General features: G+C 32.7%; 1 protein-coding gene across 3 annotated transcripts in view; it reads left to right on the top strand.

The window, feature by feature from the left end:
• LOC110100636 (RNA polymerase II C-terminal domain phosphatase-like 4) overlaps nt 1-17,438 on the top strand; it is a 23,901-nt gene extending 6,463 nt beyond the window's left edge. For all 3 annotated transcript variants that reach the window (XM_020828234.2, XM_020828239.2, XM_028693710.1), the window contains 7 exons: nt 4,979-5,061; nt 8,903-9,033; nt 14,426-14,606; nt 14,687-14,976; nt 16,133-16,321; nt 16,419-16,457; nt 16,945-17,438. In XM_020828234.2, coding sequence (XP_020683893.1) covers nt 4,979-5,061; nt 8,903-9,033; nt 14,426-14,606; nt 14,687-14,976; nt 16,133-16,321; nt 16,419-16,457; nt 16,945-17,259 — 1,228 coding nt within the window. In that variant the 3' untranslated portion in view covers nt 17,260-17,438. The remainder of the gene's footprint in view (nt 1-4,978; nt 5,062-8,902; nt 9,034-14,425; nt 14,607-14,686; nt 14,977-16,132; nt 16,322-16,418; nt 16,458-16,944) is intronic.
• Nucleotides 17,439-22,649: the final 5,211 nt, after the last annotated feature.

The raw sequence follows: 22,649 nt of genomic DNA, 5'->3' as shown, positions 1-22,649 counted from the left end.
TTTTATATGATATGAATTTTCTATCATTCATGAATTATTTTGATATTAAATTCTTTAATAAATAGAATATTTATTTTTTAAGCCGGATTTTCTTGAAAGTTATAAGTTCTTTTTTTAATTGCATGTTAGTAAAATTTTAAACATTAATGATAAATAAAAAAATTAACTGAATATATTTGAGAGAAAATTATTTTTTTACTCATTATATTTCATTTTATAAAATTATTGTTACAAATAATATTAAAATCAAATTACCAATAAGAAAATTGGTAATATAATAAATTTGATAAGATTAAACTTCATTTGTGATTTTTTTTTTATCATGATTGTAATCAATATGTTATATTATTCTCTTTATATGAGATAAATTTTGAAAATTTTATGTTCTATCAAAACGATTTATATTTACATTTTAAAAAATAAAAAAATAGTTTACAAAATTTAATTTTCTTTTTGAATAGAGAAGCAAGTACAACTATACCTCAATGAATATTCCAATAATTATTATATTCTTAAATTTTATAATTTATAGCAATTCAAGAAAATTTTTGGTAAAAACTTCAATGTTTATAATTTATAATCTTAATTTTTATAATTTATATGCACCAAAATGACATAGTTTATGACCATTATGCCATCTAATATGACCATATCAATATTGATTCAGGGTTAAAAATTCAATGTATTATCAACATAGAGTGATAATTGGAAATATAATAACATAAATTAGAAAAAACTTAAGAACGGTATATCGTTGGGTTTATAAATATAAAGATGGATGGGAACATAAGATATTTGTTTGGATCTCCCAATTATTCTCTCTGTATCATCAGCAATTTCTTTGCGCACAAGACCTACAAAATATATACATGGGATAAAAAGGAGGCTCTCATGAATCTTTATCAATGATAATAACATGGACAATTATGATGCATCCAAAGAGGAAGAAAAGCTTGATATGTGAAAAAGCAATCACCTCACAATTTAATGATCATCCAAATAAAAATATCCGCAAAAAACTTAAAACCACCAAAAAACCATAAATCAAACATAATGCACACAACAATTAGGAAAAAAAATTACAATTTTTTAGGCAAAAAGCTTCTCAGTACATGCCATAAATAAAGTTTTTATAATTATGCATTTTTCTGAAAGGTTGATAGCCACTCACTTTATTTAAAGAAAACCCAAACTCTAGGTAGGCAGGAAAATTCCGACAGTGGCAATGTAAATTTCATAGATACATACAGGAATTATCCATAGAAATAACAATGAAATCACCAGCTCATAGATATAAATCGGATTTTTAAATTCTATTCTAGAAATTTAAAGACAAGTAACTCTAGCTTTTCTAATGATAAAATAAGTTTGAATAGTAGGAAATAAACTGCAACACTCTCTATAACAGTGAAGAGTTGTGCCATAAGGGATGAACAACATTCCAACCGCAAATAGCAACAATAATGCACCATTAAATCAACCAACAAGGAACCCAACAATTAGGAAAAAAAATATAATTTTTTAGGCAAAAAGCTTCTCATTACATGCCATAAATGAAGTTTTTATAATTATGCATTTTTCTGAAAGGTTGATAGCCACTCACTTTATTAAAAGAAAACCCAAACTCTAGGTAGGCAGGAAAATTCCGACAGTGGCAATGTAAATTTCATAGATACATACAGGAATTATCCATAGAAATAACAATGAAATCACCAGCTCATAGATATAAATCGGATTTTTAAATTCTATTCTAGAAATTTAAAGACAAGTAACTCTAGCTTTTCTAATGATAAAATAAGTTTGAATGGTAGGAAATAAACTGCAACACTCTCTATAACAGTGAAGAGTTGTGCCATAAGGGATGAACATTCCAACCGCAAATAGCAACAATAATGCTCCATTAAATCAATTAACAAGGAACCCAATAGTTACCCAAATAAAGAAAAAAACCAATGGGAATCAATCAAGGAAATAAAAAAAATTAAATAACACAACCTGTTCTCATATGCATTCACTATTATGGACATGTTTCCAAAATCAATTGAAAATGAAAATTACATAAAAAAAAGTAAAAAAAAAAAGCAATCTTATAATCATCATTTAGCTAATCAACCAATTGCGGCATATAAGATGTGTTTATCTGCTGTTGAACACTTAACTATCGTTTCTTTTTTTCCTTTTATTTATGTCAAGATAGCTAGATTGTGATGGGCCACTCTCAGATTCTGCACAAAAGAGCAGGAGGCAATAGTCATCCAGGGCTTCCCAAAAATTCTTAGAAATATTAATCTCAAAGAAGAGAAATGAAGCATTAATTGACATTCTTAAACAATGAGATTTTAACAATTAATTTTAAATTAAGAAATTGGTAATTAATTTTGTGCAAATCTTGGTAATTAATTAAAAATGCCAATAATAAAGTTAGAAACAAATTATGTGAAGAATTTAATGTCATGAAAATAAATGTTGGTATAAAAACTAATGTAAAACAAAAAAAAAATGAATTATAAATAATAATATTACAGAATATTGAAAGCATAATTTCACAGAAATTATAAATTTTCATAAAATATAATAATTAAAGGTGCAAATTACTTACCTTAGGCCCAAAGTAGATGATAAATAAGCAGGAACAATCACAGTCTCAATATGTTAGATGTAGATAATTTATGGAAATAATCCTAAAAATAAAGTGAAATATTTGTTTATGACTCATTGTATTCCAATTACTATTTCTAAACATTAAAAAGGAGAGGGATGCATAATTGCTAGTGATTTATATATTTTATAAATTTCTACCTCTAAACATTCTTAATAACTCATTGTATTCCAATTGATAGATTAGTTGCACTCTTTCTTTTTAAATAGGAAATATTTCTCACCACTAACAACACAGTGTGATGTATTCTCTCTCTTAGAGTAGGCCATATATAATTATTCGTTGATATCTAAACTTAATGAATGAGTTAATAGAAAATTTCCATTACTAATATCTTTCATGTGTTTGTCATAATGTTAATTATATTATTGACTCTGAAAATTATCACCCATCCCTTTTTATTATATGAGTGATTATGAGAAAAATCTTAGAAGACAAATTTTATATTAGATATGATACTACCAATAGAGTTTGGGCTAAATGAAGATTTTATGCCCTAAAATTACCACACCTTTTTTAAGGAATAATGGTTGAATACTCACAAAATCCTGATTGCATAATGTTAATAGTACTATTGTCCTATTACCAACTATATATTTAAGATATTTGAGGAATAGGAAGCATGATGTGATGAATGAAGTTTACTGTAATCAACAAAAAAATATAAATATTTTGTCAAACAATTTTAAGAAACATAATTCGGACAAAAAAATTAATTACCTAAATTTGATGCCGAAATAGTACAGATTCTCACAAAATCCTGATTGCATAATGTTAATGGTACTATTCTTTTATTACCAACTATATATTTAAGATATTTGAGGAATAGGAAGCATGAGGTGATGAATGAAGTTTACTGTAATCAACAAAAAAATATAACTATTTTGCAAACAATTTTCAGAAACATAATTCGGACAAAAAATATTAAATTAATTACCTAAATTTGAAGCCGAAATAGTATAGATTCGCTGAAGCAAAAAGAGTTGAGATCCAAATCACGAAAGCGCTAAAGTGAAAACATGCCACAGTCATCTTACCAATTATATATATAAGGGAGAAAGAGAACATGCGACAGTCATCTTACGGGAATTGAATGGTCGGAGGCTGAAACGTTTCGACAATTGAATTCATTTTCATGCATCCAAATAGTGAAGAAACTTTGAAGAATTCCAGGAGACCGAATTAATTGAAGAAATGATCCTGAAACGTTTAAGAAGTTGAAATCACCAAAATAAAAATGCGGGTGATTAAATGCCAGGAAAAACTAACGTTAAAGAAATTTAGAAAAAGAAATCTACCGGAGAAGATGACGACGAGCGGAGGCAGCTAGAATGTTTAAGAAGTTGAAACTCCGAAATAAAAATACGGGTGATTAATTGCTGGGAAGAACAAACGTGAAAGAAGTTTAAGAGTCCAAAAATTTTGGAGAGAAACCTACCTCGGCGAATGGAGTAAGCTAGGGCAAGCCGAAGAGTATGGATGACGACGCGAAGACAAAGACGCGAAGGCGATATTAGGATAGGTTTAGACTTGCACGAAACGGAATTAATAAAATACTATCTTATATAGCTTTGAATTAATAAAACATCCAAAAGAATTAAAAAATTAAACTTAGGGAATCTCGCGGCACTGTATAACATGCCAACAACAACAACAACAACATCAAGCCTTTATCCCACTACATGGGGTCGGCTACTGTATAACATGCCAAAAATGTAAAATTAATAGAATGAGCTTTAATGGTAAAACGTACAGAAAATTTATGGTAAACCGTGCAGAAAATTAATTTAGAATGATCTTTATATAAAAAGAGTTATTTATTGATTTATTAATTATTTATAATGAAATGGATGGATAATAAAATTTTATAAGAAATAAAATGGAGGGCTAGGATTTGCTAGGGAAGGAAACTCAAGCCCCTTTTATAATAGTAGTATAGATGTTGGGTCTATAAGAACTAAAATTCCAAAATTTGTTGGAGGGTAGGAGTAAAGTTCTAGAATTTTCAAGGTTTGGTGTTGTTTAACCTGCAAATTATAAATTTGATGATCTTCATGAAATATTCATTATTCTACTTGGTTTAAAATTATACCAAATGGGAATTTTAGGACAAAGTTGTATCGTTTTAGCTCTTTGAGGTGAAGAGAGTTTGTAGGCCTTTATTACTTTTATGTCCTTTATTCCTACTTTTATAGTGATTCTTTTATGCAATTCCACCTGAAGGACCATCCTAACAGGCAACATGATTAATACAAAATTTTTGGTCATGTCTGCTAACTTTATTAGATTTTTTAACTCAAACAGCTTTTTATTTTGCAGGAATAAAAGGCCTAAGTTGGATTCAGAGGATACTGTAGAGATTGAAGGGCCCAGAATATTCTCCACTGTCGAAGAAAGTACTGGTACCATTAGTTGAATCCCTGACTCATAAGAATCATGGTGTGCAACTTTTATTAACAAATTAATTATAAAAGTCTCAAATCAATGAACTAAATGTTGAGTACCAAGAAATTGAATCGGTAAGATCTCAACCTATAAATGATACATGTTAATCTTAACATATCAAAGATTTTCGTTCTTATGCCTTTTATTTTTGTAATCATTTTTAAAATTTTAATGCAACATAAGTAGGATGCTTTTTTGGGAATTGCAGATGAACAAAACTTATATGGGGCTTGTCCTCGAATGAGGATGGGGATCCAGATATCTAGTGCACTGAGATCCATGCCTTGCACTTGATGGACGGCTGGATTACCCATCCTTTGGGAGACCTCATAAAAGTTCTGTTTGTTGTGGCATGCAGACCCAACTAAAATGACCGTTGTGGTATTTTTAGCAAGTTCCTGCTCATTTCTGGGTTGTGCAGGCTAATTCCAACGTCGCTTTTCTGTATTCTCCGTGCTTTCCAAGTTCACTGTTAGAATAATTATTGATTACATTAGTTAACTATGTATTTGTTTTTTGCTTACTAAATAACTTCATATCTAACCTTCTTTAAGGTTATAATTGCAAATTATGCCATGACATCTAATTTGAAATGGAAGCGCTTCAGTTAAGAGAGGGATGAGGTTTATCACTGTAAATTGTCACTCTTATCTGAAAGGGAATATTCTTTTTAACTCTCTATTATTTCAGTCCTGACATTTTAATTCAACATTAAGTTGAGGATATATTCGTTTTAGTTTTCCTTTTCTTTTTATTAGACAGTATGGCATGAAATTTAATGGTTTTTTAATTTCACTCTAGCTTGCTTATCTTTGTAAGTAATGCTAGAAATAACTGCAGTTGTTGCAAGTTAACGGGGCAGGTGGGAGACTAGGGACAACTGGTGGATGGCTTATAGTTGGAACTAAAATGATGATGCAAGGATGCCGGTTGTTGCATTTGTTTATGGTGTATTGAAAAAAGTAGAGAAGATTTTGAGTTTTTTTTTTTGGTTTTTTCAACTATGTTAGCCAATAGGATTATAATAATTTAATATATATTTGTTCTGTCTTTTAGACTGTTGTACATCTGTGTGGTTTGAAATGCATATATAGTGCACGCTTTTGAACTGAAGTACAGCTGAGCATGTTGGCTGTGCTGTGCTTTGTTTTGTTGCAAATTGCTATAGGAAGCAAGCTGCTTTTGAGTGCTTTGTAGAACTACTCAATGATTTGTCAACTATTGTGCTTGGGCCATTTTTTATACTTTTATTTTCTTTATTATCTTGAGAATGCTAGCAGTTCTTGGACAAAAAATGTGTTCCTGTCAAACTTAATATGGAGCGTAATAATGGCGAAGACTGTGGCTTATCTCAATGGATTTTTTATGATGATTCTGTCCCCTTGCACTCGAAACTTTCTCTGGCTAGCGTTCGAGCTTCCTGTTTAGAACATCAGCTTCCATCACCTTCTTTAAGTATTGTTTGAAACTTTGCACTTCTTTTCTGAGGTTTGTTGCATTGGCATCCTTGCTGACGACTCTCCAATATCATTATCTCCCAGTAAATTGATAGGTCGGCGCCTATCAACCTGCAGGAGGCGGTTCAAACCGCCTCCTTTCTAATTGCCTAAGCCATAGGGACGTGGGCCCCTATTTAATTAAATAAAATATCTTATTTAAGGCAAGGGATTAATCTATTTAAATTAATCTATTTTGGGAAAGGATGTTTGAATTAATTTATTTGAATTAATCTATTTTGGGAAATGAGGTTTGAATTAATTTATTTGAATTAATCTATTTTGGGAAAGGAGGTTTGGAATTAATCTATAAATAGGCATGAGAGGTGAGGGTTAGAGCATGCTTAAGTATTGTTTCCTCTTGGAGTCTCTTGGTAGTTTTGGGCTTGAGATCTAGTGTCTAGAGATTGGGAGAGAACGATCCTCCTCTCGAATAAAGGATCAATTGTATCTTTGCTAGTGTTTATTTTGCTTTGATTTTATCTAATTTACTGTTTTGGGTTGCTTTCATTATCGTCTTGTGTTCTTTCTCGCCGTTTTTACCAATTTATTGTTAGGGTTACTTGCGAACTCAAGTATTTTCGTAAGGATTACTTGCGAACTCAAGTATTTCCTATCAAAATTCTTTCTATATCCTTTTATGGTTCTAGTATTCTATTTCCTTTTTTTGAGGATGAAGTGAAGATGTGATTATTGCTTAGTATACTTGCCACTTTCCTGTTCAATGTGGTGCTATGCTGTCTAGTTTCTAGGAGTGTCAATAAATGATCCGACCTGTTGACCCGACACGAACCCGTCTCGAAAAATTAAGGTTCAGGTTGACCCGTTTAAGGGTTTTATCAATCTGTTTATTAAACATATTAGGTTCAGGTTGACTCGTGAAATCATTTTTGACCCAAAAATGACCTGTTTAATATTTGTTTCTTTAATTTTTATTACTTGTGATTATAGTCTTCTTATTTTTTATCAAATAACTTAAACTTTATAATTTATAAGTTATGTTTTTTTTAACCAAAACAAGTTAATGGGTCGGGTTCGAGTAATTCGGGTTGTTAGTAGCTCAGATTTGAGTTGATGTTTTTGACCTGTTTATTAAAAAAGTTGGGTTTGAGTTTTCTAGATTCGAGTCGGACCTGCCAACCCATTTTGATACCCCTACCAATTTCCTTATCCATAATTTAGTAAGCATTTTAAACTTCAGGACCCCTACCAATTTCCTTACCCATAATTTAGTAAGCATTTTAAAGTTCAGGGTGATGAAGGTGTGGCCATGTTGATGATAATTGAACATGTGAAGGTGATGTTGGCTTTCCCAATCCTTTATATTCACAATTGGCCGCCCTGCCCTAATTTCCATTCTCGTATATGCGCACACAAAATCAGTTTCCCATAGCTGCGCTGCTCACAATTTAAATGGTTTTTGGCCGATCCACCAATTTGATTCATTGATTATTTTGCCCTTTTACACAATCAATTTGATGATGGCTGATGAAGTTTCTGGCCCCTAAAATAGCACATTTGATTTGCCAAGGCAAATTATTCAATTTCTCTGTTATGACTTTCAGTTTTTGTGATATGAAGGATAGAAGGCCCCTTGTTGTCACACAATACATTTTGAAATTGTTGGAACACATTTTAGTATCGAGAAAAGGGCCAAAATGGTCCCCAACTATATTAAAAGACTATATTTGTCCATCAAGTCTTTAAAAATGAATCAAAATAGTCCCATGGTGGGACTATTTTGGTTTTTCTTTAAGGAGTTGACCGACCAAAATTGTTCTTTGATGTAGTTGGGGACTATTTTGGTCTTTCATAAAAAGTTTAAGGACCATTTTGATCATTTTCTCTTTTAGTAACATTAGCTTCTTAAATTGTATGATGATAATCATTGATGGAAATATCCTTGTAGAAAATGATGTAATTATATAAAAAATTTAGCATAATTATGTTTGGCTTAAAATGTGCCAATTGTTGAGTGAATCGTATGTTTTTGTTAACTTAATGCTCACTGCAAACCAAATGTCTTGCATACATATAGGAGAGGAAGAACTTGTGGTTGCTGGTGGGTCTTGTGATTTCATTTGTCGGAAAAATGATTTGAGAAGGTTTTATTGAACAAAACCATTAAAATATCTAATTAAAGAAATTAATCTATTTCTAGTTCACATTCAGCTTCTCATTTATCATGTAAATATCCAGCAGCAATGTGGATTACTGACTCTGTTAAGCAACCTTGCCAATATTTTGATTGTCAATGTATACCTTCATACGTATCCAATTCTAAAAGGCATATTTTTTGTAGGTTCATCGTTAAAACCTAAATATGAGGACATATGCCCACCACATCCAGGGTTTTTTAAAGGATTGTGCATGAGATGTGGAAAATTGGAGGAGGATAATGGATCAGCTTTGGCATTTGGCTATATTCATAAGGTACAACTTGTTAAATGAACTTCTAATCATAAAGTTTCATTTTTTTTAGTGCTAATCTATAGCATTCATGTTTCATTTATCTTGTTATATTGACTTACTCTTGGTGTTTAGTTTGTGTTTGATGTATGGCCAAATCATTATGAAATTTGGCATCATACTAGTTTTGTGGCATAAATTGAGATGAACAATATTGATTTTGCATTGAGATATAGTACGAATGAACAATAAGTTTAAAACATGAAAAACAAGAAACATTTCAACGCCCTAGCTATTTTGCTCCTAGTGTTATTATGAATGTTATTATTTTTCTTAGAAGGCCAAACACATGAATTCATTGTGAAATAACTTAATCCAAATAAATATAAAAAAAAACTTAATCCAAATTAGTTTTTAAGGTTAAATAGTTTAACATATTAATTATAAGTTAATTTGATGATTAGTTCAAAAATCAAAGTTTCGTTTTGGACGTTCGCTGAGACGATTGAAAATTGAATATGCCAATCATATAGTATGATTGATATCGTATTGTACTATTTGTAATATTAATTAAACCTTGATTTGATTGATTAATAACACTGATTAATTTAGATAAATTTTCATATCGTACTGTACGATCAGTTCAAAATTTGAAAGTTTAAATACTTAGCTAAACCTAATTGGTTGTTAGGGTTTTCAAATTAAACTGATTGTACAGTATGATTGATTTAAAAAATGTTAATTATATAATTAGCCATTTTAAACATTTTTCTTGATACCAGATCGTACAGTACAATCTGGATCGTACGGTACGATTAGTTCAGAAAAATTTTATCTTCAATTTTCTCTCTCTCCTGTGTGTGTGCAATCGCCAAGTTAACATACACTTTTCACAGGATTTTGATTTATGAAATGTAAAAAAAAATAAATGCAAAAATATAGACTCTTATAAAACGTTTTCTTATTCTATCCAATCTTGAGCCCTGAAACTTTTTGCATGGTGTATGACGTATCTAAAATATTAGTACACATAAAAACGGATATACAACACAAATGTTAGGAGAAATTAAAAGGTAATCAATAATGCTTGTTATCATTAAAATCATAAGCTCGGGATCTTGGATTGCAACAATCTCCCTCTCGCTAAGTGATTAATTTTAAAATAGGGGAAACCAAATTTTTTTTAATTTTTTTTAATTATTTATTTATTTAAAAGCAGAAAGGAAAGCAACAAACAAACACAAATAACACTAATATAGGAGAAGCACACTAAACTAAATAAAATATGAACAATCTACAACCAACATCTACTCTATCTTTTGACATCACCAGAAAGGAGGAACAACCAAACAAACAAACATAAAGTATAAGCAGAAAAGTAGAAAATAACTAAAAGTAATAAACCAACACAGACTACAACACATCACATGCATTAGAGGTAAGATGGTCCCTGATCAGATGGTGGTGGTGGTGGCGGCTAAAAATATTTGTGAAGAGCAGTAAATTGCTTATTGAACCATTCCCTATTAGCCTCATGCTGCTGCTATAGCTGCTAGCGGTGCTGTAGAAGTGCTTTTTTTTGCTGCTATATCTAAGTCTAGTGTTGATTGCATTCGTTAATATGCAAGGTGTCCTGGTGCTAGAGCTGGTGGTGGAGCGGGAAGGCCTCTCCCTTCCTCATCAAATTCTTGCTCTTTTGTTGTCTCATCTCCTCTGTGTCGGTAAAATAAAAGGTGAAACGTGCTATCAGTGTAGAATATGGGAAATTGTATGCAGTGCCAGGATAGACAAGTTAATATTTTGGTTTAGGACATAGGAAAGTAGATGTCTTAAGGGAATATTTGCTTCCGTCAGGTGAATGGGCAATGGATGGCAGTGAAATTTTGAAAGTAGCTGATAATCATGTGGACATCATTGAATTGGGTGTCAGACATAATAAAATAGGTAACCAAGGATAAGAGTGGAGTAACATTGGCTCCGTCTTCAATCTTAGGAAGGATTGAAGTACTAAGGACATGCTGGATGACTTAGGCATCTTGGTTTAAGAAATGAATTAAAGGCTGGTGTTGATTCAAGGGGGCATTCCTAATAGTGACGTTTACAACAGTCCAATCATAGTCTCCCCTAGATGAAAGCAAGTGGGGTTTAGGCCCTCCAGCGGATAGGTGTAGCTATTGTGCTAGATTGAATATTAGAACTAGATTGCCACAAAGATCTCAAGATGACGTGTAGTGATGATATTGTAATTCTAAAATAATATGTTTAAAGAGAAATTATTTTTTATTTTCTTTTAGTACTCTATTGAATTTGATCAAATTCACATTCAAATTTTGAGTAGAGAGAGCCTACAATCCTTGAATGAGGTCTTTTCACTTATATGAACCGGATAATTATAGTAGTGTTTGACACCTAAATTTGAAATGTTAGCGTTGAAAATCACATGAATTCAAGGAAAATGGCTTGCCGTCAAAAAATATTGTAAAAAATAAGGATAAAGGCATTTTCTCAAAATTAATCTTTGATGCAATCATTGCAAAAAAAAAGGAGCATATCCAAGAGAGAAGTTAGGAACTCTAGGAAAAACTCCAATATTATGTTGGAAATAAATAAGGCCAAGTAAAAGAGCAGGTTTATGTTATTGAACTAGACGAGACTTAAGAGAAATTGACAATGAAAGGAACTTTCTCAGCTTCGAAAAATCTTTCAGGTCATGCTTTGTATCTCAAAATGATACAATTTCTAGCTCATATATTTAATGCCTCTATTAGTTCCCCTAAAACCTAGATACTGAATTCAGGAGCCACCAATCACATGAAATTTTTATTTGTTTTATAAATATTAATATTGAAAACTTTATTATGGGATTTTTGAAATTAGTAAACATTATTTTGTCTCAATTTTATGGAATAGATTATCAACTAGTAGTTGCTCATGTTGCTAAAATGAATAAAATTCACATTCTTATTTTCTTAAACCCCGATGGTCCATACAATACTATTATGTGAAAATGCCTTTTTACACGGGATGACGAAAAAGAAGTTGATATGGATCACCTATTAAGATTCTTTAGCTTTTCATAGAAATTCAGGTTTGAAGGCATTATAGGGCCTTAAATAATCCCCAAGGGCATAGTTTAGTAGATTTATAAAAGATATGTATGGAATTGAATATTTAAATAAAGGCAAGCAGATCATATACTCTTCATAAGGCATTCCATTGATAAAAAAATTTAATTTTTTTTGTGTATGCTGATGATATAATTGTTGCACATTATGATTTATGACAATGAAAGAAAAGAATTATTTGGGGAAAAATTTGTCATAGACTTTGAAATTGAAGAATTTGACAAGCTCAAATAATTTTTGGGTTTAAAAGTGGCTCTTTTAGGAAAAAAGAACATCTCTAAACAAAAATATATCCTGAATTTTTTGACTAGAATAAAAATAACCGATTACAAGTTATGTGAAACTCCAATTGAATTAGGTAAAAAAATCGACACAGATGAAAGAACAAAAGTTGACATGAGGCAACATCAAATATTAGTGGGGAAACTAATTTATCTATTCCACGCCATATTGGCATCACATCTGCAGTAGCTCTCATAATTCAATTTATGCACAAATCAAAGGAATATTACCTTCAAGTTGATTACTGATCGTTCTTTAGCATATATAATCAAATTCTAAAAGGGAATTTTCTACAAAAAACATGAAAAATCTACAAATTAAAAGTTACATTGTTGCTAACTATGTTGGATCAACAATGTACAGATCTAAGTCCACATTACTGTGAGGCAAATCTTGTAAGTAGTAAAAAATAAATGGTTATTCCTAGTCATGCACTGAATCTAAATTCAGAGCAATTGCTCAATGTACCTTTAAATTTCTATGAATTAAATTTATACTTGAAGATTTAAAAATAAAATAGAAAAGACTTATGAGAATTTACTACGAGGATATTTTGTGACAATAAGTCTACCATCAATATTTCCCTCGTACGCCTCATCTAGAATTGCGCAATTGCGCCTCTGAGGCGCGCCTCAGTCCAGGTGAGGCGTACGCCTCAGCCAGGTGAAGAATTGCGTAAGCCTCGAGGCGTTTTTCGGTCAAATTGCGCAAAGGCGCGCCTTGAGGCGTGCCTCTAATTGCGCAATTTTAAACAGAGCACTGAATCTAAATTCAGAGCAATTGCTCAATGTACCTTTAAATTTCTATGAATTAAATTTATACTTGAAGATTTAAAAATAAAATAGAAAAGACTTATGAGAATTTACTACAAGGATATTTTGTGACAATAAGTCTACCATCAATATTTCCCTGCAATCCAGTACACAATATGCTCAAACCAAATATGTTCCTACAAATAGTCAAATTCGTTGACATATTTACTGAAGATCTTTGCTATCCTACATTCAAAAATATTATATGCATACTTGGAATGGTTGAACTCTACCCTTTAATTTGAGGGGGAGTGTTGAGAACACAAATCCCATGGATTGCTAACTCGATAGAAATAAGAACGGAATTAGTGAAATCAGCTCAAGCATAATGAAGGGATTGATTGTCCATTCATTCCATTATTGTATTTGGACATGCGACAAAAATAAGAAAGGAAGGTATGCTCACTCTGATTGGTGACTTGGAGGGGTATTATGCTATAATAGAATATATGCATACAGAATTTAATATGTGGGTCGCTGGCCCTTCATTGTAATTATTTCTTTACTAATGAATTGAATAATTTTCTAGTTACTATAGACATCATTTATGTTTAAATACCAATAGGATGAATGCACAATCCAATTTTTGTAGCTACTTTTACCATCTTTATTTTTATACAAATCAGAATGCATGTATCATATAATTCAAATCCTGTCTAGAGTACCATTGGTATAGTCTTTTGTTGCTAAGATGTTTGCTGGGATGAACTTAACAAACATATATTAATTTGAGCAATCTTTCTTCTTCAAAATGGTATCATAACCTGTTTGAGCCAGAGGCATTCAATTAGAATTTATGACTTATTTTTTATTTTTATTTTAATTATTTTTTTTAATATCACAATGCATTTAGCATAATTGAAATCCTTTTTTGGAATGCCATTGCTGTAGGTTTTTTGGCACTGCTAAGATGTTTGATTGAGCAAACATATAACAAATCCATGTTAACTTGGGCAATCTTTCTGGCTCAACATTGTACATTATACCCCATTTGAGCCAAGTACTTCAATTACAGTTTATTGCTTAGTTTTGAGAAGAGGAAGTCTTGGAAACTAGGCCTTACCGGAACTTAATTTTTTCTTCTTAAATTTAATCTTACTGATTCCTTCTAATTGCCTTTATGACGTTGACACGATCATTGTACCAAAAAAATATTTTCACTGAACTTTTATCTGCATATTATGTGCCAAATTTCAGGATTTAAAGCTAGCTACTAGTGAAATTGATAGATTGCGTGGAGCAGATCTGAAGAGCCTATTGCGTGAGAAAAAACTAGTGCTGATTTTAGATTTGGACCACACACTTCTCAATTCGACAGTACTCACTGATGTCTCTGCTGAGGAACAGTACTTATTGAGAGAAGCAGAATCATTGCGGAGTATGTTCTGTTCACATAAATGGCTTCATAATAACTCGTTGTCTATTCTTTTAACTGTTTTTCTGATGGCATTGATGTAGATGCTCCGGAGAGAAGCTTGTTGAAATTGGATGGCTTGCACATTCTAACCAAGTTGAGGCCTTTTGTCCATAACTTTTTGAAAGAAGCTAATACGATGTTTGATATGTACATATATACTATGGCGGAGCGTTCTTATGCACTGGAAATTGTGAAGCATCTTGATCCTATGGGGGTGTACTTTAATTGCAAAGTGATATCACAATCTGATTCAACGCAAAGGTATCTGAAAGGACTTGATGTTGTATTGAAAGAAGAAAGTCATGTAGTGATTCTTGATGATACAAAGATTGTAAGTAATTATTTTGGCTTGTTTTCTTTTTCATTAAACATCTTCGTCATAATTTTTTGGTTTATTTGATGGTAGTTTCACGTTTTCATGTTTTATAATGCACACATCATACATCCATTCAGATGTGTCCACCTACCGTCCATTCAGTCACATGCACAAGCACATAAGGATTCATAAAAATGTGAAAAAAATATAGCATCCCACGTTATCCTTGCAAAAGAGGAAATTGACTCATTAAGGAAGAGTTTGTTATGTCCTTCGAATGGAAAAAGGTTGTCCTTCAATATTTTTAAGTGTTGATGGAGGGGATAGTGCTTCAAAGCAAAGATAGTAAGTTGCAGTAATGGGTGAGTTTTTCTACATGCATTTTCTTCCACATAGGATCAAACCAGGTTGGGCAGATATAATGGCGCCTTTACTTGAGCTCCAAGGCTAAGGGTTTGCAAAATGCCTATCCTTGTCAATTGATATGGTTCTTCCTGAACCGTCCAGGGCAGGTTCAGGTCTATAGGAGACGGGCTAAGCCACCTCCTTAAAACAGTCGCCCACCCAAGCTTGTGGCCCCCCCTAGGGCGGAAATTAAAGAGAGGGAAGGGGGCAGCTAGCACAAAGGAAAACTATTTTGAATTAATGTATTTTAGGAAGCTTTTTATTGGTCTTTTATTAGGAAGATTTGTATTTAAAGAAGAAGAGGCTAGGGTTAGGGGAGGCATGCTTTGAGTTATTCTCTTGGAGTTTTCCTTGGCGTCTTGGGCTCTAGTTCCATCATCTAGAGATTGGGAGAGAACGATCCTCCTCTCGAATTGAGGATCAATTGTATCTTGCTTTGTGTTTGCCTTGCTTTGATTCCATTATTGCAATCTATCTTTTTGGTTTGATTTCAGCGAGATTTTCGCATTATTCTCGCTGTTTTTATCAATTATTGCTAGAGTTGTTTGTGAACTCAAGTATTTCTACTTGGATTACTTGCAAACTCAAGTATTTCCTATCATCAATCCATCGTTAATCTTACCCTAATCCCTTCAGTTATCTGGCATATTTTGGTGTGTTCTATGGGAACATGGAAATGCATTTTATAGGACATGCATGTTTCACTATATATGTATATATGTTTGTTAATATTGACAACTATATGCTGGTTATTTGATTTGATTAGGTGTGGAATAAACATAGCGAAAACTTGATTTTGATGGAAAAGTATCATTTCTTTGCTTCTAGCTGCCGCATATTTGGTTTAGGCATTAAATCTTTATCAGAATTAAGGCAAGATGAAAGGGAGTCTGATGGCGCACTTGCCAATATTCTTGGCGTCCTCAAGCGTGTTCACCAGAAGTTTTTTGATCCGGTAAGTTGTATAATTTAGTATTTTATGCGATTTTCTGTTTCAAACTACTTGTTGAAGTTTCTCCCAACATTTTTTTGCTGTTTGTTTGTGTGTTTAGGACCTTGGTACTGATCTCCTATCCAGAGATGTCAGACAGGTGCAGATTCACCTCCATGCTTAACTTATTAGCTTTCTTCACAGTCCCCAATGAGCTTGATATTCTATACCTTGTATTTGTCACGCCCGGTTTGTTATTTGTTTAAGGCCTCGTTTGGTTGTCCGTAAGTTTTCTGTTTCCGAATTCAATCGGTAAAAAAGTTACTATTTTATTGTTTGTTTACGCGACTTTTTCAAAACACTTTTTGCTATACCTCCGTATTTCGCCAATTTGAGAAGAAAAAAAATTCAACTTCTCCGTCTTAATACCTCCGTTTAAGAATGAAAAAAAAAAAAAAAAAACATGTTGGGGAACCAAACGAAGCCTAAGTTGCTCCATGGATTTTTCTTTCAACTGCACTTAGAAAACCTTGTAAACTATTATTATTCTTCTGCATATTGCAGTTTTGAGTGACTTGGAAACTTCCGGTCTTTATCAAAACCTGCCCGGTAACGTATTGAATAAAATGCAATCTTGTTTTCTCTAGGTTCTCAAAAGGCTCCGGCAGGAAATCCTGCATGGCTGTGTTATAGTTTTCTCCAGAGTATTCTACACAACTTCACCGCCGGAGGAGGAGGCGATCTGGAAGATGGCAGAACAATTGGGAGCCATCTGCTTGAAGGAGGTGGATGCCTCTGTGACTCACATTGTTTCGCTGGATCCGGGAACTCAGAAGTCTTGGTGGGCTTTGAAAAATAACAAGTTCTTGGTTAATCCTCGTTGGATTGAAGCAGCAAATTTCATGTGGCGCAGGCAGCCAGAGGAGAATTTCCCTGTTTGTATTTCAACTGACAAAACATAGACAGTTTTGCTTTTTGTAGTCTAGATTATGATGGGATCGCCAGGTTCTAACACTTGATTCTCTTAGATGCTCTTTTTTTTTTTTTTTTGATAGCTTTAGTTGGAGATTTGATGGCTTTATAATAAAATTAGTTCTCCTGGAGGGAAACAGCTGGTTTAATGATTTAAATGATTGTGTAATGCGTTGTTATATCGCTGTGGCTATCTAAGAGAAATTATTCTATGCGGATGTCGAACACCGTTCAGAGACCAACTAGAATGAGCCACGTCAGCTTTACCAAGCGGTACCGAGCCGTATCGAGCCGTGGTATTGACGTGGCTCATACTGATTGGTCTCTAAATGACGTTCGGCATCTGCACAAAATAATTTCTCCTATCTTAAGCGGCCTTTTCGCATATTGTGTGCTGTATTGGGCAATACTTGAAAGATTGTTGTGTCTCAGTAGGCTATGACATCAAGAGAAAAGTTTTTTATTTCAATTTTTTTTTGTGTTGTGATCTTAATATTAAAATATAAAAATTTGTTTTAAATGAAGCTTAAGATTTTGTTTAAGATAATTTTTTATTGTTTTTTAAAGTTGATTTAAAAGGTAATAAAATTTTATTTCAGATGAAGTCAAAGTGTTGGGACAGTGATTATTTTGTAGTATTATAAACATATCATTTTACTTGTTTTTTTAAAGTGGATTTTAAGTATAAATATTTTTTGAAAATAAAATTTTGTACTAGAATGTTTTAAATAGTAAGAAAGTTATCACATATAAAATATTAGGTTTCATTTTGAATAATTTATTTTTTATTGTTTTTTAAAATAATATTTTAGTATAAAAATTTTAATTTTTATATTATTTTTTTGGACATTTAGATCAATTAAAATAGATTCATACATATATTGTACACATAAAATTTAAATTTAAAATCACTTAATTGATAGTTTAAGTTTTCAATTAAGAAATTCGTCTCAAATAAAGTCTTGATAAACTTTGTAGTGGATGAGTTGTCCTAGATCTGACACTCGATTTGGCCTATTGGAGACATCCACTCGGCTACATGTTTAACTCAATCTTGGGGGTCATTAATGCTATGGAGAATGGAAGGACGCTATGGTAAGGCCCTCACCATCAATGAAACTTAAACTTTTCCAATTATTAGCATGATAATCAAACCACTTTATATTCACTCTCCTAATTGTGTTATCATAAGGCTGACATTTTATGTGTTCAAATCATCTAAGACGAGTCTCTCTAATCTTATCTATCATTAGAGCTATTCCAACCTTCTAAAGTACATACTCATTTCGTATTTTGTCTCAAAGAGTGAAGCCACTCATCCACCTAAGCATCCTTATCTCAAAAACACATAACTTTATGCTTATTTAATGACTAACATTCTGCGTCATAAAACATTGCAGGTCTCACCACCATCTTATAGAATTTTCTCTTAAGTTTTAAGGGTACTTTTCTATCACACAACACACTCGATGCATTCCTCCACTTCAACCATCTAATTTGAATTATACTAATAATATTCCCATCTATTTCGCCATCATTTTGAACAATAGACCCAAGACTAAAATATCTACTCTTATTAATGGCTTGATCGTCCAAAGTCAAAATCCTCCAATTTGATCTATTACTACTAAAATTACACTCAATGTGTTTAATTTTAGATCAACTCAAATGAAAACTTTTAGACTCTAAGGTTGACCTCCGTAATTCAAATTTTTCTTCAATACCCTCTCTAGTCTTATCAACAAGAAAATATCATTGACAAAAATCATACACCGGGGAACATCCCCATATAAATGTCTAGTAAGAACATCCATGACTAAAGTAAAAAGATATTGGTTTAATGCTGATCATTTGATGTAATCAAACTGAAATAGAAAAATACTTAGTTGAGCCATATTGTGTTTGAACATAAGTAACAACTCTTGTATGCATATCTTTAATGATTTGAATATAAACATTATTTATTAACTACTTTCTTTTCTAGAACTCTCTAGAGCACTCATCTTAAAACTTTATCATATGATTTCTCTTTCTCTAAATCAATAAATATCATATGTAGATCCTCCTTATACTTCTCTATCAAATCTCTCAATAAATGTATAGCTTACATACTAGACTTTCCAACATGAGTCCAATTTGATTTTGAGAAAAGTTAGTATCACGTCGTAAACTAGCTCAATAATTCTCTGCCATAATTTTAATGTATGACACATTAACTTAGGGGATGTTTGGTATGTAGTAAAATGGGTGTAAAGTATTTCAAGTGCAGGGGTTTGGAGAATATTGGTGTTTTGTTTTAAGTAAACAAAATACAATGTATAATTTTGGTATGTTTAGAATTCATCTTCTGGTTCATTTTTAGTGTATTTGAAGTTCTTTAGATTTGAGTGATTTCTAAATATACTAGAACTTTATTGCTTTTCGTCGCCCGCTGCAGCCGCCTGCTACCACTAGTGGCGGCCGCCAGTAGTCATCGTCGATCTCCGACCACAACCACCGCCTGCTGCCACCACTACCAGCCGCCATCAGTTATACTTTACAATGGATTGATTTTACTTAAAGTAGAACAAAAAAAAGTTCTCCACATTTATTTTGCACTCGTGCATCAAAGTATTTCAAATATAATGTGTTACTTTCTTACACTGAATTCCTTCTTCAACTAATCAAACATCCTCTTAATTCCTCTACACTCTTATGCATCACCTTTATTCTTAAAAATATGAATCAACACACTCCTCCACTCATTTAACATCTTTTTAGTCTTCAAAATAATATTAAAAAGTTTTGTAAGTCTCGGAGGTCGTTTGGTTCTTCAGGTAACACACTGTACCGGCACGCACATTGCTTAAATCGTTGTTTTCGCCTATTTTAGAGTGGTTGATAACTAGGGGTCAGCAAATGCCCCCCAAACAAATGTGGTGTGCGTATAGAGCACGCCACATTTGTTGTGACACCATTGAATGCCACTTGTAGTTCTTCTTTTATGCATTTAACCTCGTCATATTCATGCTTAAAGCAATTTCACATTATTCTTGTGTAGGAAATGTTTCATTGGGAGAGGACTGATGACTTGCCTCCTGGTGAGCCTAGTGAGGTTGTCATTTGGGAGGTCATTGATTGATAGGACCCTCGGGGTGATGTCGATGTCTGGGACAATTAGAGTAACATGAGGATATAAAGTGGGGGAAATGACATTTTTCACAGCTTCTTAATTTATCCATTTCCCCATACTTCCGGAGTGTTATGTAGATTCAATGGAGTTTGAGTATCTCAGCAGGTGGGTTAGTAGCCTCAAACCGAAGTGTGCGGGACTACATCCCACTAGAGAACACCGTCGCTTAGGTCAGTTGGGGTACTTGTGACATCTTGGAGCCCATGACACACATAGTTGAGCCAGAGGGACAATTGAGGTTACTTAGTAATCGTTAACTACAGTCTTCTTCTTTGGAGTGGCCGCGAGATTCTGTAGTTGGGAAGGCTCAGATTCCAGCTAATGGTTATGTCCATTGGGCCATATACATCCTACGGACACACAGGTGTACCCTTTAGGAGGCAGGGATTTACAAGGCTTTATATGCCTCACTGTTCGACTACGGGCGCATTTCTCGTTCTGCATTGTTCTAAAAGATAAGCACAAGAATAAAAAAAATAGTAAACCAAGATAATACATCCCCGAAGAGAATAGGATGGATTTAGACAACAAAATAAATCCCCATAATGAAATAAAGAAACCAAGGAAGCACTGGATACCCCCGGTTGCTTAAGAAGAACAAAGGCCATGCAGGGGAAAGAAAACCATTAGAAGTAAGGGATAACAAAACTTATCATCATTATCCATCATTGTTTCCACCAGCATAGAGAGATTCATGTGTCACCCGATAATTTTTCCACCACCTGATTTTAAGCTCAACAACACGTATAATTTGCTGAATAAATGTATTTTGGTAGTGAATTTGATGGCCAAATCCTCTATTGTTCCCTTCTCTCCAAATAAAATAGATTAGACAATTTACTATTAATAAATAGACATTTTTCATATCTTTAGAAGTGCTGATAGCTGAAATATAGTCCAGGACCCAGTGAATATTCGGCCTTAGCATAAACAAGCAGTAGAAGGAAAGCAACATGCAAATGGAGTATATATGAGTAGAACAGAACAAAACAGAACAAAGTTTACAAGTCAGAAAAAAAACAAAATATTCCTATAAATAAGACTACCTATAGTTTTAAGCCCGCCAAGCAAAGCTAACCAAGAGTAACCAGAGAGGCAGAGAACCATTGAAAATACTTTTTGTGCTATACATGCTTGCACCAGGCAGGCTTGACAGAATTATCAAACAAGAATAGAAGAAAACTTTTAAACTTAGCCAAACAAATCCCCATATTTGATCATTTAGTCCATGATTTGCTCATTAAAAATGATTAAAAAATCAGTTTTTAGAAGTAAAAATCGTCCCTAAATAAGTAAGATATTGTTAAATTCTTCAGCAAAATTAGTCATCCACTATCTGAATTTGTATGTTCTGAATTATCAGCTAAGAACACTGCAGCTTCCGACTATGACATGCAGAGCCTCCTAACGAAGAACTATTAGACAATAATCAGCAGCACTAGGTGTCAGCCAAGCATTAAGATTTCTACTATTTCTGAAATGAAATTGACAATTTGTTTCTTAGCAGATAAGTCCTAATTATAAAAAATTTATGACCGACTGTGTATATCCCAAGTATAATCCAACATATACTATTTGCATACTATTTGCAAGTTTATAAATTAAAATTTACAAATATACATCAGCTATCAATCCATCGGTCCATCAATGCCATCTGTGAGTAGCTGTCCTGATGCTAATCCTCCATTGTCTATTTCTGATCACAAATCTTTCAGTCATCTTTCTATTGATCGTCAGTCTACTGCTCTCAAGTTTTTCATTTTATTGACAATTCTGTTGTTGCGACTATGTAAGGAATCTGTTATTTTAATCAAACTTTGTTAATTATAATTGTATGGTGATAATGTTGGTAACAAAGGAAATCAAGTATGTTTGTGGAGGAAAAGATAAAGAGATAATGGAGGAAATATTCGGTAGGTGTTATGCAAGGCTGAGTTTGGCTCTTAGCTAGAGAGGAATCGAGAGAAGAAGAGGAGAAAGAGTATGATGCGCGCATCTACTGATTCTCTTAATTATTTTCTCTCTCTTAATTTATTCGTTGAGTTACACTTAGCTAATTTTTTATTATGTTAAACAGCTACTTATATCATTAGAGAAAGAGAGGAAGCATCACATAATCAAAAAACACAATGAGAAAACTAAGTACTTGCAAAATATTGTCAAACGATATTAGAATATTGCTTAGTAATGCTACTTCTACTAACACAC

Source organism: Dendrobium catenatum, unplaced genomic scaffold (genome assembly GCF_001605985.2).
Source record: "Dendrobium catenatum unplaced genomic scaffold, ASM160598v2 fragScaff_scaffold_338, whole genome shotgun sequence".
In the NCBI taxonomy this organism is placed as follows: domain Eukaryota; kingdom Viridiplantae; phylum Streptophyta; class Magnoliopsida; order Asparagales; family Orchidaceae; genus Dendrobium; species Dendrobium catenatum.
This window is presented reverse-complemented; position numbering and strand designations above follow the sequence as displayed.